At 47.2% G+C, this 18,049-nt stretch overlaps 1 protein-coding gene across 7 annotated transcripts in view; it reads right to left on the bottom strand.

Annotated features, from left to right (window-relative positions):
• PDE4DIP (phosphodiesterase 4D interacting protein) overlaps positions 1-18,049 on the bottom strand; it is a 1,984,767-nt gene that overhangs the window by 288,699 nt on the left and 1,678,019 nt on the right. For all 7 annotated transcript variants that reach the window (XM_075321961.1, XM_075321954.1, XM_075321957.1 and 4 more), the window contains 2 exons: positions 1,468-1,670; positions 1,188-1,319 (listed from right to left, as the gene is read on the bottom strand). In XM_075321961.1, coding sequence (XP_075178076.1) covers positions 1,188-1,319; positions 1,468-1,670 — 335 coding nt within the window. The remainder of the gene's footprint in view (positions 1-1,187; positions 1,320-1,467; positions 1,671-18,049) is intronic.

Raw genomic sequence — 18,049 nt, 5'->3', positions numbered from 1 at the left:
AGGTGATTAAATTTGAGTCTATCTCTATTAGAGCTTTGGAGCTTCATGTGGATGGCCTCACGTTAGGCAATTGGATGAGGAATGGTATTATGGTCATGAAAGATATCCTCTTAATTCAGGAGTTGAAACCTTTCTCTGTCCTAATGGATGAATTTGGCCTTCACAGAAATAACTTCTACCAGTATCTGCAAATTCGGCATTGTTTAAATTCATGTGTATTTCCCTTATCCTGCCATAATGCTGTTTTCTCGCCAATACAGCGGTCTTTTAGTTCCTCCTCCTCTCAAAAACACGGCCTCTCAGTAGTATATAAAGTGTTTAATTCCCCCGGTAATGGTCCTAAACAAGCGTATATGAGGCGCTGGGAAGGGGCTCTTGCTTTCTCCTCAACCCCAAACCAATGGTGGTCCGCTTCTGGTGACCTGCAGAAATATTCCTCCTGTATTAATCATCTTGAGCAGCTTAAGAAAGTTCACTTTGACTGGTACTACACCCCGCTGAAGATTTCCAAATTCCGTGGTTCCTATCCCCAATCCTGCTGGAAGGGCTGCTCGGGTGTTGGTTCCCTAGGGCACGTGTGGTGGGATTGCCCGCTCATTCGGCCTTTTTGGGAAGAAGTGTCTAACATTATTACCTCAGTTACAGGCCTGGCTGGAAGTTTGAGCGATCCGCTAGCGGTTTTGGGGATCAGTTTATATATATTCCCTGGCGATTTGAGATCAATTGTATCACACATTCTAATAGCAGCACGTATGTGTCTGGCAGACCACTGGAGAGAAATAACTATCCCCTCTAAATTGGAAATTATCCAAAAAATCAATAAACATTACCAATACGAGCTCCTTCTGACCTCAGATCTGTTTACCAAAAATAAAATAAGGAATCGTTGGTCCCCCTGGGTGGTGTCCAAATTCTCGTCCTTCCAGTCCTGATTGGTGGACCTTATCTTATTACCTATCATCCCAACCCTTGCTTCCTATGTTGCAAATTGTATGCCCTAACCCTACTATGCAGAATTTTCAGCTGTTATCTGTTTTTACTTTGAATTTTTATTGTCCTGCTGTTATAGGACAATTTTTTTCAACTGTCCGAATGTTTGTTGCGGTGTATAACCTGTATTATGTAAAATCTTAATAAAAATTTATTGAAATAAAAAAAAAAAGAACAACATGTATCTCTTTAGTTACCTTTTCATTAACTGGTTTGGCAGCTTGAGCTCCACTCCAACACAAACTGAGGACAGAATTTGATTCCTCCAATATATTATGCAGGTTGGTAATAGCTGAAAACAATTTATTCACATTTCCACAATCCAGCCTCTAAAAGTGAATAAATAATACAATGTGAATCCACGTTGATGAAACAAATGTAGAACTGTACACAACTATGAATATGTGCAAAACATGCAGTGCTGGTTTTTAAAAGAAGAGAATGGTATTGTCAACTGTTAAGACTAATTAATACTACCTTGCCTCCATGTGCTTCATCGAAAGGTATATTAATGATTGACTGTACACATGTCTCAATATTGTGTAAGAGAGTCTTCCCATCCAGAATATTCTTCTTCAATGCACTAAAATCCTCAGTGTGGCAAAAGATAGAAAGTTCATTTCTGCTGTCAGTATCCATATGTAGTGCATTATTACCAAATATAGCATTGCAGCATAAGTCTAAAAGAAATTTAAGATATTTAAAATGTTATGAGGATTATTACATGGTTGTGCTGTATCTTACTACACACAAAATTATTTCATTATAATTACTGTATGTCTAATATTTCAGATGTTCTACATTTTGCCATATAATTGAAAATTGTGAAAGAATGAACAACACAAAATGGAAGCTATGAAGTGCATTTCAACCTGAGATCTATTTATTGGCAAAATTTCATACGCAACATGAAGCAAATCATAAAGGTGTTGCATCAATTTAGAAATCCTTCACTGCTTTCTTCCAGAAATAGAGCTTACGGTAAGTGTTTTCCAATATTTAGATAATAGGTCATTAGTAAAATATTCAGGTTCAAATTATTCTATCTTAATAATCATTATATTTCACATCAATATCTTTACCTGTATATAAAATCCCTCAAGAAAATTTCTCCATTTCCCAACATACATGTACATGTATACACCATCTTGTCCATATTGAAAATTTCATCCACACTTTATATATTTCTTCCTTTATAACTATATTAGGATATAATACACACTATTGCTACTATTTCACAAGTAATTATATAATACTGTTGCATCCTATGTAAATACAAATTAGTTTTCTTTTTCTAACACTGAAATCATCCACAAATATGTCTTTGAGGTCAGTTCCCTTTCCCTTGGTAGAATTGTCATTGATCTCTCCATTACATCCTGTGTTATTCCATCAATCCCCTACTCTGCTCTGATCTATGATGTCTCTCAATTGTCGCTTCACATCTCGTCTTGTCACTTTCTCCAGCTCCTGTATCCACTCCGTCTAATACAATGTATAACCCCCTTCTCTACTTTTCTTCTCATTTCTTCCATTTCACTGTCCTTAGTGTAATTGGCAGGCTATTATACCATGTCACTATCTCTTTTTTCACTCTATCCTCTTTAGAGTCACTCCCATTTCTGAGGCATGCTCATCATCTCGTTATTGTTGGCTTTCCAGCAATTATTTTCACTGCTCCTCTAGTTATTCTTTTCATCTGTGTAATGCAAATCTATCACTCCCCTTTTTTTTGCTTCAATGTAATTATTCCAGGTTCTTCTTCCCTTTCTCCTCCATGTGATAGGAGCACAGCACCCGGCAGAGGCCACTATCTCATCACTCCTGCTTTCCTTCACTGCTGACCAGGAGTAACTCCCAGCAGCTGGGGATCCCCCTCCCACCAGTCTGCCTGACCCCTAGGTGGGTGGCTGTGCTCCAACTTGACCAACCCACTGGTGTGTCTGTCCAGCCCTGGTGTGAGGTGTGGTTGGGATTTGTAGTATGGTTGTTAGTGACACTGCTGAGGGGAACTTGGAACTATGGGGGGCAGGCCCTGCATCCTGGGGGACAGGATGCAGTTACCTGTAGCACCCTGACGCAGTCAGAGGCGTTACATCTACAGAAATGTGCTTGGAAGGCCTTTGCCGCTGTGCTGTCAGTTAGATCTTTGACAGGTACCACCACCTGGAATCTTGAAAAGTGATCCACCATCGTAAGTGCATAGGTATAACCACTCCTGCTCGGCGTGAGCTTGATGTGGTCCAGAGTGACAAGTTGCAACGGCTGATTGGTGACTATTGGTTGTAGTGGTGCTCTCTGACTGGTGCCATCTTTTCTCCTTAATGCACAAGGGCCACATTTTCTACACCATTCTTCAATGGTGATTCTCATTCTGACCCAGTAAAACCGACTACTCAGCAGCACCTCCAACTTCTTCCAACCAAAACGTCCAGCTCTATTGTGATACGCTTCTAAGACCACTGGCACATACGCTCGGGGTATCACTATCTGGCATACCCTCTCATGTGTCTTGGGATTAATGAGACTTCTGCACAGTTTGCCTCAATGCAGGTACAATCAGCTTCTTTCCTTCCACAATTTCTGTGCTTCCTCCAGGGCAGTTGGTTCCAGACTCGAATCAGCTTGGGATATCAGTGCCTTGATCAGCCTAACAGCAGGATCATTATCTTGTGCTTTTTGCCAACCATGATGGGGTACTGGGTTGAAGATTGCTTCCTGCTGACTGCTCTGAGATTGAGGCTTCTCCTGGCTGTCAGGTCGATGGAAGGCGGGTAATTCAATTTCCTCAAGGTCGTCTTCATCTCTCCCATCATCAGGCAAATGAGGAATTCTGGACAACGCATCAGCATTGGCATTCTTGCAACCTATACTTTATAGTGAAGTCGTAGTTCGCCAGCCGTGCTACCCAACATTGCTCCAGGGCTCCAAGCTTCCCCGTGTCAAGGTGGGTCAAGGGGTTGTTTTCTGTGTACACGGTGAATTTTGCCGAAGCCAGGTATTGTTTTAACCTCTCCATCACAGCCCAGACAAGTGCCAAGAACTCCAGCCTGAAGGAACTGTAATTCTCAGGATTCCTCTCTGTTGGACGGAGTTTTCTGCTTGCGTATGCAAATCACATTCTCCTTGCCATTCTGCACCTGGGACAAGACAACTCCCAATCCCACGTTGCTGGCATCCGTGTACAGCACAAAAGGGAGACCGTAGTCGGGATATGCTAGAATCTCATCTCCTGTCAGAGCTGACTGCATCCATCTGAAGGAATCTTCCTGTTCCTCACCCCACGTGAATGTGGGACCAGAAGTCTTGCCATGTTTTGGTTGTCCAACCAGGAGATCTTGCAAGGGAGATGCCATCTTGGAGTAGCCTTTCACAAACATGCGGTAGTACCCCTTCAGACTCAGGAACTGCCGCACCTCCTTGATGGTATTGGGCCTTGGCTAGTTCTGGATAGCTGTGATCTTCTCGGGATGCGGTGCCACGACCTCGATGCTAACAACATGCCCTAGGTACTGGACCTTAGGTTTCAGTAGGTGGCACTTAGAGGGTTTTAGCTTCATCCCATACCTGGATAGGGCTTCGAATACTTCTGCCAGATGTTCCAGATATTCTGCGTAAGTTTTGAAATACAAGATTACATCATCCAGGTAAAGCAGGACAGTTTTGAAGTTGCAGTGGCCCAAGCAGCATTGCATGAGTCTCTGAAACGTTCCCGGTGCATTGCACAGCCCGAATAGTATGCTATTGAACTCGTATAATCCCATCGGGGTGGCAAAGGCAGTCTTCTCACGGTCCTCTTCAGCAACAGACACCTGCCAATAGCTCCTGATGAGATCAAGGGTTGAGAAGTAATTTGCAAACTTCAATGCAGCCAATGATTCTTCAATACAGGGTAGTGGATAGGCATCCTTGTGGGTGATTTTATTGATTTGCCTGTAGTCCACGCACATTCTCATAGTGCCGTCCTTCTTCTTAACCAGAACGAGTGGAGCTGTCGTGTCCCATGAATGGGAACAACCTGTTGTATATACAGTATTTCTTGCATTGCATATTTTTCCTCCTATCAGGAAATTCCTTTATTATTACTAGGTAGATTTAGGCGGGCTTTGCACGTTGCGACATCGCAAGCCGATGCTGCGATGTCGCACGCGATAGTCCCCGCCCCCGTTGCAGGTACGATATTGTGTGATAGCTGGCGTAGCGAAAATTATCGCTACGCCAGCTTCACATTTACTCACCTGCCCTGCGACCGTCGCTCTGGCCGGCGACCTCCTTCCTAAGGGGGCGGGTCGTGCGACGTCACACGGCAGGCGGCCAATAGCGGCGGAGGGGCGGAGATGAGCAGGATGTAAACATCCCACCCACCTCCTTCCTTCCGTATAGCCGCCTGCGGCAGGTAAGGTGATGTTCCTCGCTCCTGCGGCTTCACACACAGCGATGTGTGCTGCCGCAGGAACGAGGAACTACATCGTACCTGTCGCGGCACCGGCATTATGGAAATGTCGGTGAATGCAACGATGATACGATAACGACGTTTTTGCGCTCGTTCATTGTATCATCTAGCATTTACACAGTACGATGTCGAAAGTGACGCCGGATGTGCGTCACTTTCGATTTGACCCCACCGACATCGCACGTGCGATGTCGCAACATGCAAAGCCGCCCTTAGACTATATGAAGATTGTCCCTATGTTCCTCCCTTAGTTGACTTCTGTATAGAATGCTCCTCCCTTCTTCCTCAGTTTAGTTTAGAGGAACCATTGCTGAAGGCACATGTGTACACTCTGTACACATTATTCCTTTTCACCTGCCTTTACTTTGTACTTTATACAAGATTCTAGAAGAAAACTACAGCGTTTCTCCTGGTCTTCCTACACGTCATCGTTTCTGGCGGAGTTAAAAACTATCTGTTTTGCTTTGAAGTGTGAGTACAAGCATACAGTTATCTAAAGGACTAATAATTAGAGCGCTTGGGATTCACAGTTTCTAGGAAGAGACAGAATAGTGAAAAGGACTAGCTGTGACCGGGATTAGTATACATATATCAGAAAAGAACCTGTTTCCAGGAGTGCAATACTGCATACAATCCAGAGAAAGGATTACCCCAAGGGGCTGATAACAAGCCACAGCATAAAACTTTATAGCAGCTTGCAGACAGAAAGTGCCCTGTAAAGTAGTAACCTGTTATCAGAACTGTGTGCAGCTATCAATCTAGAATCACCCATAAGCTAATTGTAACTTGCAGCCAGAGACTCTGCAAATACATTCTGCAAACTCAGGCTGCTCCCCAGCTAAGATTGCAACACTGTATTGGTCTCCCTGACAACCAGTGCAGAGCAGCATTCACCCTTCTTGATGGAGGCAAAAAGAACCCTCTCACTACCTGCTCTAGAGCAACAAGAGAAAGACATGGACTCACACTTAAATTACAGTGAAAGATCTAAGCGGTTGCCCAAACCAACATGGAAGGTTAAAGAGAACCTAAAAACAGCCAGAAGGGAACTGCTTACCCACACAACATTATTGTGGCAAAAACAAGTGACTCTTTTATCTGTGCCCGGTGCTCATGAGCTACCACCAGAGGGAGCCCTTGAACAACTGTACTCAACATACCGATCCTACAAAGAAATTTGTAAAAAATATTAATCTACCCTGCTGAGATCAAATACATCTGAGTCTCAAAAAGAACTACAGGACTTCCAACAGCTTAATGCTGAACAAGACCGCAGTGTGCGCGAAATTGTGAGCGAGACTGAAGCAAAAATGGCGCAAATGTCAGGAGCGGCATCTTACAAATACAGGTCCATTAAGACTTAAGAGCTCAAGGCACTCACTCAAATCAGGCTCATCAAGGTACTCAACCCTCAACGAGCAGCTCATAAAGGTGCGCGCTGAAGCAGAAACAACGAAAGTACAAACCAACTTCGCCCAGAGAGAAGCAGAGATGAAAGCAGAATCCGCACGCAGAGAAGCAGAGATGAAAGCAGAATCCGCACGCAAGGAAGCAGAGACAATCGCAGTATCTGCACGCAAAGAAAACGGAAATTGAAGCCCTACAGAAGGAATGTGAACATGTGGCGGCCATGGCAAGGCTAAAGGTCTTTGAGCAAGCTTTGGGTGGGAGCCAAGAAGGCAGCGCCAGTTTGTGTGATCTCGACACAGAAGACTCACTTAAGCGTACAAGAGATTACGTGCTGAGCCAAGCCGATGAACTGATACTACTATCAACATTTCCGTCAGCGCTAACACTTCTCCAGAGCTTCAAGACACTAATCCACCTACAGCTTCCAGCCATCAAGGTCAGTCCAATACACCTCAGACTTTCAAGCCTGAACCTGCTTCATATTCCAATGCACAGCCACACCCTGCGCATCAGCAACCTCTGTATGCCCATGTCTACATGCAACCTAACATGCCGGCAAGTCGCTACACTCCCAACAACTGTGTAGTTCCGGCCCCGCATACAACAGAGACTGTACACACCAAACCGATCACTGGTCTAAACGCCTACGCCACTCCGTACTTTCCCATGTTCCCGAACCAAGAAGCTATGAACAACGCAACCAGCACCATGCAGTCAGCAAATGTGCCCCCAATGTCGGAAAGAACAGACATGTCCGACTTTGCGAGGTACATGATCCACCGAGAACTCACCAACACCGGTCTCACAAAGTTTGATGACCAGCCCGAAAACTACAGAGGGTGGAAGTGTGCCTTAAAAACCGCAACGCGTGACATCGACATTACGGCTGCTGAAGAGCTGGACTTGCTAATCAGGTGGCTAGGGCCACAGTCTACCGAGAGAATCAAGAGACTCAGATCCGTCTACATCAGCGACCCAACAACTGGTCTCGCAACCGCATGGGACAGACTAGAGAAAGGCTTTGGCAGTCCTGAAGCAATTGAAGATGCATTACTCAAACATCTATATGACCTTACCAAAATATCTGGCAAGGATGCTTCAAAGTACCAGGAACTCAGCGACCTGCTGTCCAAGCTCCAGCTGGCCAAAACAGACACACACCTACCTGGCCTCAGCTACCTGGACACCGTTCGTGGGGTGAAACCCATAGTCGCCAAGTTACCTTACAATGTGCAGGAAAGGTGGACCACGGTAGGAACAAACTATCAAAAAGAGCACCAAGTCTCCTTCCCTCCATTCTCCTACTTCTGCGAGTTCATCAACGGCATCGCAGAACGTAAGGCAGACCCCAACTTACCTGTGGAGAACCCACCGGCTCCACTTCACCAGCTCCAAGGTATGAGAGCACTCATCAAAATGACAGAAAACGTAGAGGCCCAGTATCAGTCAAAAAGACTGACGTTCTACCACCTACACCAATGTTAGCACCAGACAAGGGCAATGAAGGCGGGAAGGCAGAAAATCCGAACCGTCAGTGTCCTATTCACAAACTGCCAATCCTCCGAAGAAGTGCATTGGCTTCAGGAAGAAACCCCTTCAAGAACGAAAGGAACTCTTGAAAAGGTTTGGGGTATGTTTCAGGTGTTGTGCCTCTACAGAACACCTTGCCAAGGACTGTAAGGTTACAATTAAGTGCATGGAGTGTGACAGCACGGATCACGTGCAAGCGCTCCACCCATTTCAGCCTGATCCTGCACCTACGCCTTCTTCTACCACTAGTCATAGTGGGGAGAGTACAGTCCAAGCTGCAAACCACCTCACAGTATGCTCCTCGTGCACCGAAGTCTGCGGAGAAGATTTCTGGGACAAGTCTTGTGCGAAAGTATGCCTAGTAAGAGTATATCCCAAAGGTCACCCAGAAAGGGCCATGAAGGTGTACAGCATCCTGGACGACCAGAGCAACAGATCACTGGCCAAGTCTGAACTCTTTGACTTGTTCAGCTTAAAAGGAAATGCCTACCCTTATACACTAGGTACTTGCAGCAGCATCTCAGAAGCTTGCGGAAGAAGAGCCAGTGGTCTCGTGGTAACATCTCTTGAAAATACCATAGAGATACCTCTACCAACACTCGTCGAGTGCAACCAGATACCGGCTAACCGGGAAGAGATTCCGACACTGGAAGCAGCTCTTCACCATCCTCACCTGAGAACTATCGCCAGCAAGATCCCAGCTCTCGATCATAGTACAAAAATCCCTATTCTGTTTGGAAGGGACATCCTCTGGCTACACAAAGTACGCCAACAAATCAACGGGCCACACGACGCGCCATTTGCTCACCGCTACGACTTAGGCTGGGTGATCATAGGAAGCGTCTGCGCAGGCAGAATGAAGAGTCCCGACGCAATCTCCTCCTACAAGACGCACATCCTCCCAAACGGTCGTGGCACTCACTTTCAACCATGTCCACATCACTACTGGGTGAAAGAAAGGCTGAGCGACACCAGGTGGAGACAGCAGCCGCCCGACTGCACGGATGCACACCATCTCTGGGATGACGACTTTGGGTCAACAGTGTTTGTTTACAAACGAAGACAACAAGTTAGCACCGATGAGAGAAGACAAGGAGTTCATAAAGATTATGGATAAAGAGTTCTCTCAAAACGACTCTAACAATTGGGTAGCCCCATTACCCTTTCGGTCACCAAGGCCAAGGTTTCCAAACAACTTACAGCAAGCAACCGCAAGGTTCTCCTCTCTAAAACACACCTTGAAAAGAAAACCAGAGCTGGAGTAACACTTTGTCGAGTTTATGCAAAATATCCTCGACAGAGATCATGCCGAACAGTGGCACCACATTCCCACTGAACAAAACACAGCTGAAGGAGGAACGAGACTCATTGCTGCATCCAAACTCGGTGACAACATGTGGCTGACACCTCCACGTATCTTATACGAGGAGACCTGCGATAACTACGTTGGCAACATGTACGAGCTGGTGGAACCAGAATCCGACAAGGAAATTAGACTAATCGTCTCCGCTCGCTACACTTCAGTGACATCAAAACAGAAGTTGAGACCTCATTGTTTTGAACGCTTCTTAAGTTGGTCATCTGCGGTAAGAGACGTAGCTCGTCTTATTCATATCGCTCACTGTTTCACCGACTACAAGTCTTCAACGTACCACGGCTGGCACATGTGCGTGAATCATAATGCTGTCATCAATAAAGAGCGTGCCAAACAATTACGGTCTGACTGTGGAACTAATTTCACAGGGGCTTGTAAGGAACTGCAGCTAAACAACTTCTTGGCTGACAATGGCTGTATCTGGGTATTCAATCCCACACACTCATCCCACATGGGTGGATCCTGAGAAAGTACGATCGGAATCGCACGAAGAATCCTTGAGTTCATGCTACTAAGTCACGAACTTCTTCTCACCCACAAAGTGCTGGTGACCTTCCTCGCAGAGGTATCCGCTATAATAAATGCCAGACCTCTGGTTCCTATATCATCCGACCCCGACGCTCCAATAATTCTCACTCCAGCCAAACTCCTCACACAGAAAATTGGAGCTGTTTCAGTCCTTCCTGGGGACTTCAATCAAAAGGACATTTTCAGATGTCAATGGAAGCAAGTACAACATCTGTCCAACGTGTTCTGGTATCGGTGGAAGACCGAGTATTTGCATCTGCTTCAAAGCCGTCACAAATGGCAGAAATCATCTCCTAACCTGTAAGTAGGAGACATTGTCTTGCTGAAGACAGAGAGGCTCATCGCAGCGAGTGGCCAATGGGACTCATCACCAAGGCTGTACTCAGCGACGATGGAAAGACCCGGAAGGTAGAAGTGAAGGTGACGAAGGGCGGTTCAACCCAAATCTTCTTTCGTCCAGTCACCGAACTCGTGCTACTTTTACCGAAGGAGGACATTACATGAACTAACTTTGTTGTTGGACACTGTCACGGCGGGGAGCGTACCTTCTCTTACCCCTGCTGTACTGAGACACAACTGTCTGTGTCCAATTGAACCTTGAACTTTTCCTTTGGACTAAAACTTTTCCGTTGGATTATTGGGTTGGAGGAAGAGTTGACATGTTTGCGGCTTCCCCAATCTGAAGATGGGTTTGTTGAACTTGAATTCATTTTCCATTTTTTCTACCTTTACATTTTTTACGCAAGGACTATGCGTCATCGACCAAGCATGGACTTGAATTCAGTGCATTACCGTTGCATTTTTTGTGTTTCTCTCTTTTCGCGTTACAGGTTTCGTGACATCGAGGGACAGGATTGACTCCTTACGTCGTAGAAGGACTTGTGTAATCAGATGAATTCAGACGGGGAGTGTTGTGTCCCATGAATGGTAACAACCTGTTGTATATACAGTATTTCTTGCATTGCATATTTTTCCTCCTATCAGGAAATTCCTTTTTTGTTACTAGGTAGATTTAGACTGTATGAAGATTGTCCCTATGTTCCTCCCTTAGTTGGCTTCTGTATAGAATGCTCCTCCCTTCTTCCTCAGTTTAGTCTAGAGGAACCATTGCTGAAGACACGTGTACACCCTGTACAGATTATTCCTTTTCACCTGTCTTTACTTTGTACTTAATACAAGATTCTAGAAGAAAACTACAGCGTTTCTCCTGGTCTTCCTACAAGTCATCGTTTCTGGCAGAGTTTAAAACTATCTGTTGATGCTTTGAAGTGTGAGCACAAGCATACAGTTATCTAAGGGACTGATAATTAGAGCACTTAGGATTCACAGCTTTATGGAAGAGACAGAATAGAAGCTGCCCAGGGGCTGCAACTATCCCTGATGACCCCTGCCTCCTTCATGTTGCTCAACATCTCCTTGGCACATTGGTAATGAGCGGGTGGTATAGGCCTGTACCTTTCCTTAATGGGTGGGTGAGCGCCTGTGGGTATGTGATGTTGCACCCCTTTCACCCTCCCAAAGTCTAATGGATGTTTGCTCAAGATTTGCTCGTATTCCTGCTCTACCCTGTAAACCCCATGTTTCTGATGTGGAGGTGTGGAGTCCGTACCTACATGTAACTCCTGACTAGAGATGAGCGATGTTCGAGGTTCGAGGTTCGCCAATTTCATGTTCGAATGATTTTGGGGGTGCTCGAGATCGAACTCGAATTCGAGCTTTTTGCTAAAAGCTCGACAGTTCGAGTTACGTTCGAGAATGGTTCGATCACCAAAAGCAGGGCTTTTTACAGCTACAGTTTGTAGGGCGCCATCACTGGCAGCCTGCGGTAAGCTAGTAACCAATGTAAATATTGGGTATCCAAGCAAAGCGCTTTGGTTAGTAACCCGATATTTACCCTGGTTACGTGTGCAGGGAGCCGACACTTCCCTGCTCGGCTCCGCCCCCTCCTGCACTCGGCATGTACACACACACACTCACACTCACCTGTCCACAGCCATGCAGTCCCCGACACTGACGTCCTCAGCGCCACATGGCCATGCTAGGCTCCACTCACCTCGCACTCCGCCGCCTGCACACATGGCCCCACTAGGCTCCACCCACCTCGCACTCCACACACATGGCTCCGCTCGGCTCCACCCACCTCACACTCCGCACACATTACCCTGCTTGGCTCCACCCACCTCACACTCCGCACACATTACCCCACTTGGCGCTACCCACCTCGCACTCCGCACACATTGCCCCGCTAGGTTCCACCCACCTCGCACTCCGCACACGTTACCCTGCTTGGCTCCACTCACCTCGCACTCTGCACACATTACCCCGCTAGGCTCCACCCACCTCGCACTCCGCACACATTGCCCCGCTAGGTTCCACCCACCTCGCACTCCGCACACGTTACCCTGCTTGGCTCCACTCACCTCGTACTCTGCACACATTACCCCGCTAGGCTCCACCCACCTCGCACTCCGCACACATTACCCTGCTAGGCTCCACCCACCTCGCACTCCGCACACATTATCCCGCTTGGCTCCACCCACCTGGCAATCCGCACACATTACCCTGCTTGGTTCCACCCACCTCGCACTCTGCAGACATTACCCCGCTTGGCTCCACTCACCTCACACTCCGCACCCATTACCCTGCTCGGCTTACCTGCGGTGATGAAGTCCCGCCCTCCCAACCTCAGCGTTGTCACTGTCCTCCATGGCCGCCGCTTGTCACAACTGCATGCAACAGAAAACTCCTCCCCAGGCCCTGCCAGGTCACCCCCTATAACCCCACCGGTGTTCCCCGGTGTCCCACGGTATCTGTGCAGCGTTGATCCCCCGCGGCCCCCTCCTTCACAATAGACGCTGCCGCATGCACAGAGCGGCTGTCAGCTCAAATTCCTGTGTTCAGACACAGTGAGTGGTGGTAACCATGCATGTGTAAGCTACTGCAATGCCCTGCTCATGAAGGTAAGGAACATAGTTAATCAGGAGAGCTATACTACATTTCCAAATGGAGGTATTTGATTTTACAGTTGCCCTGCTGAACGACTACCAAACATGAGAGTCCATTATACACCACAAGAAAACATGTCTAAATAGTGAGCTCTGTTGTTTAGTATTCATTCAGCTGGATAACTGGACTTAAAGGGGTATTCCATCTCCAAGATCCTATCCTCAATATATAGTAGGTGGAATAGCAATATTATCAGCAAATACCAATATTTGGAAATGTAGAATAGTTCTCCTGATTAGGCATGCCCTTACCTCATGAGTAGGGCATTGCAGCTTTGGTAGCAACAGTTACGACATAGACTCTGCTGATGTGGACCCGGGGAGAGTGGGTGCAGATTCATTGCACCCACACTCCTGACATGGAGGGTCTGCACTCCTAGAATATTGGGAATACGTTCCCTGAGCGTGTCCCCCCCCATATTCTAGACGGTCCAAAGTCGTCGTGGGACCCCCTTATTTTTTTTCCTTACAATAAATTGGTGAAAGAGGGAATGTTTTGGGGAGTGTTTTTTGAAATACATTTTTTTTTGTCTATTTTTTTTGTTAGTACTGACAGTTTGTGATGTCGGGTATCTAATAGACGCCATAACATCACAAACTGCTGGGCTTGATGTCAGGTGACCTTACAGCTAGTATCAACCCCATTTATTACCCCATTTGCCACTACACAAGGGCACGGGATGAGCTGGGGTGAAGTGCCAGGATTGGCACATCTAGTGGATGCGCCACTTCTGGGGCGCCTGCGGCCTGCTATTTTTAGGCTGTGAAGTGCCAATAACTATGGACCTTCCCACCCTGAGAATACCAGACCACAGCTGTCCGCTTTACCTTGGCTGGTGATCCAATTTGGGGGGGACCCTACTTTTTTTGTAATTATTATTATTTATAAAATAATTATAAAAAAGAGCCTGGGGTGACCTCCACATTGGATCCCCAACCACGGTAAAGCTGCCAGCTGTGGTTTTCAGGCTACAGCAGTCTGCTTTACCCTAGTTGGCTATCAAAAATGGGGGGACCCCACGTCATTTTTTTTTTTAACTATTTTTTTTAAATAAAAAAAATGAATGGGCTTCCCTGTATTTTGATTGCCAGCCAAGGTAACACCAGGCAGATGGGGGTGGCAACCCGTAGCTGTCTGCTTTAACTGCGCTGAGAATCAAAAATGCCGCAGGGCGCTGCGTCATTTTTTTTAATGATTTATTTTTACAGCACTGTCATGTCAGGCAATCAAAATACAGGGAAGCCAATTTTTTTTAGTTATTTAAATAAATAATAAAAAATAAATATATTGGCTCCCACTGCATTTTATGTATTGCTAGATAAAGGTAATCCAAGCAGCTACTGGCTGCTAACCCCCACTGCTTGGTGTTACCTTCACTGTCAATGGAAAATCCAAGGAAGCATTTTTTTATTTTTTTTCCCCAAAAAACTAAAAAAAAAAAAATGATGTGAACGTCGCCATATTTTTGTATGCTAGCCAGGTACAGCAGGTAGGTACGGGCTGCCTCCAAGCCCCAGCTGCCTATTTCTACCCGGCTGGGAACTAAAAATATAGGGAAGCCCTTTTTTTAATTATTTCATGAATTTCATGAAATAATTAAAAAAAAAACAAAACGACGTAGGCTTCGCCCCATTTTTGTGTCCAGCCAGGTACAAATAGGGAGATGGGGATTGGAATCCGCAGCACAGGTTAGTCCGAGGTTTCTGGGCACCTCTGCTGCAAATTGCAGTCCGCAGCCGCCCCAGAAAATGGCGGTCTCATAGAAGCGCCATCATCTGGCGCTGTATCCAACTCTTCCAGCTGCCCTGGTGATGGTGGCTCGCTGGGTAATTATGAGTTAATACTAGCTTTGTTTTACTAACTAGTATTAAGCCAGAGATTCTTAATGTCCGGCAAGTTTGACCCAGCCATTAAGAATCTCCAATAAAGGGTTAAAAAAAAAGACACCACATAGAGAAAAAATACTTAATAGAAATAAATACACAGACACATTAGAGACTCCATGTTTATTACTCCCTGTCAGCCCTCCACGATCCTGCTCTTCTGTCTTCTTTCTCCTTCAACCTATGCAGCTCTGCTACATCAGGCTTCACTGCATGGGAGAAAAAGGCTGCTGCCCCATGCAGAAATCACTCAGTGAGAGTGACCACAGGCTGCCGGCTGTTAGCGGTGACTTACTTCACCGCTCACAGCTGGGTTACCATAGCAACAGTGCTCCGGTCACGTGATTCCCGTTGCCGCTATTCACCGGCTGTGACAGCCAGTCCTTGCATGTGGGCTGACTCTGTAAAGTGTGCAGGAACGGGGAGTCATCCGTGTGCCAGACCATGTCGCCGGTACATGGAGATACACAAACGATCACAGTGTACTGGAGAGATGCACTGACAGGACCTAGGACAGGACATGACGTCTAGCCATGTGACCAGTCTGTAGCCAATGAGATAATAGACACGTGACTGGTCACATGGCTATTTTGACGTCACGATAGGTCCTGTCATCACTGTTGGTTACCGGGAGGATGCAGCGATTACCGATGTAAAAGCTGCGGGAGACAGAATGCAGGACGCATCGCGGGCACCGGTAAGTGTTATGGCAATGTATGTGTACATTTATAATGTGTTTTTATGTGTTTGTGATTGCCTCCCATTGTTTTCAATGGGGTTCGAGAGGTTCGTGGAACAGCTCGTGGAACGGCTCGTCGAATGGGGCACCGTTCGACGAACCGAACTCGAACTCTAGGGGGGGTGGCTCATCTCTACTCCTGACACCATTTCTCCGGCTGACCCTGGGGGTTGACACTGGCTGACTGATCCGGTATGCTTGGGGATTACTGCCTGGATGGAATCTGTATCTACTGTGAACAATTTGGCAATAGTAGCATATCTGGGCAACTTAACCTCCTCTTCCCCGTAATTCAACACTCGCACGGGCAATCTTCCCTTACGGACATCAACCACTCCTCTGGCTGTTAAGACTGTGGACCAGTGTTTCTGAGGGCAAGGACTCCCCCACTGCCTGATAATCCTGTCCACGGGAACCTACAGCTGCCCTGCACCATATCATTTCACTCCGTGGGGGCACTACAAGAGGGGCTACATCCATCACCCGCACACCACCAATTTCTCCACCGGATAAATTTACCTGTTGCCGATGCAGGAGGGCTCGGATTTCCCGTTGCAGGACCCACTGTCGCCCTGCTCCTGCAGTTTCAGAGAGCTGTCGAAGTAAAAACAGTACTTCTCCCATACAATTCTCAATGACATTTGTGCCCAAAATCATTTTAAGGTTCTGGTCACTAGGGTCATTCTGTACTACGATGAGTCCCTGACGCTCTAACGCCACCCGGCCTACCTTAATGGTCACCTCCTTGAACCCGATTTGAGTCACTGGTAACCCATTGATGGCATAGATGGTGAGGCCGTGATCTGGCAGGGTGAGCTTGTCATCTGACCAGAATTTCTTGTACCGTGTATGGGGTATTGTTGTTACCTGAGAGCCAGTATCAAGGAGTGCAGAGGTTGGGATCCCATCTAGGGTGAGGGAAATGATAGGTTGCCTCCCACATACTGCTCCCAACAGTCTAATGGGCCTTGGTGGTCTATTCCTGGGGATTGGCCCTTTGTCCCAGGGGTTGCCCTTTAAAGGACAGTACCGGGCATAATGGCCAGCCTTATTGCATTTATAACAAACAAGCTGTCCATACCGGTCGCTGTTCATTCCTCTGTACGTTGAGGTCCTTCCTCTCATCCAGGGGACATCTTCCAGGCAGTCTGCGAGCTAGATCTTCTCCGCCGGCTTGATCTTTGGCTGAAGCTGCATCGCCTTTAGGATCCTGGCGACGTTGTTGCTCAGCTGCTGCACCTGTAAAGATAAATCACTGGAAACGCCCGAAGGCACTGCCGGAGGTTTTGGCTCTAGCAATGCTAAGGCAGGAAGCTGCACCTGTAGAGGAGAGGTGCCGGCTTTCCAGGATGGTGGGAGAGAGTCAGTAGCCTCTGGAGGTTGCAAAGCCTTGATGGCCCAGTTCTTCAAAATGGCAAAGTCCATTGCAGGATGTTCCAGGGCCCACAGCCGTAGCTGCTTGCGGTCTTCCACTGACCCCAGGCACTGCAGGAACTGCTCGACAAGCATCTTATTCCCCTCCTGCTCACTGATGGTGTTAACCAGTTTCAAAGTCCGCAGTGCCGCTTGCAATCTTAGGGCATAGTCTCTAATGCTGTCCTGGGGGCGCTGTTTGCATCTGTAAAATCTCACCCTCAGCTCAGCCTTAGTGCGGGTCTCAAATGCGGCTTTCAGTCTTACAAAGATGGCGGGTGCCGAGGCCTGGTCCTGATCTGTCCAGGTCTCTATCTCCAGCTTGGCTGTGCCTGTTAACTATCCGAGTACCACAGACGTTCACTGCCAGTCGGTCATTGCATATATATCTAGGACAACGCAGATCTTCCTCTTGAATCCCTGCAGGGCATCCAGTCGCCCATCATACTAGGGAAGCCAGGCGGCGCCAGGCACATAAGGTAAGGTGATTGGCTTTATTGGCGCGGCCACTTCGGCCTCGGGAGCTACCACTCGTGCGACCGGAGCGGCCCCCGCTGCGTCCGCGTTACCTTGATCTGGCGGGGGAAGCGCTACTATGCTCCCATCATCCGGCGCTGACATATTCCTGCTCCCCCTTGGTTTTCGTCACCAAGCTCTCTGAAACAGGGGTCTCTGGGAACTTCAGGGTCCGGATACTACTGGTTTCCTGCTGCGCTTTCAGG

Source organism: Anomaloglossus baeobatrachus, chromosome 8 (assembly GCF_048569485.1).
Source record: "Anomaloglossus baeobatrachus isolate aAnoBae1 chromosome 8, aAnoBae1.hap1, whole genome shotgun sequence".
NCBI classification, from domain to species: Eukaryota; Metazoa; Chordata; class Amphibia; order Anura; family Aromobatidae; genus Anomaloglossus; species Anomaloglossus baeobatrachus.
Note: the sequence above shows the minus strand (reverse complement) of the source record. Positions and strands in the feature narration are given on the sequence as shown.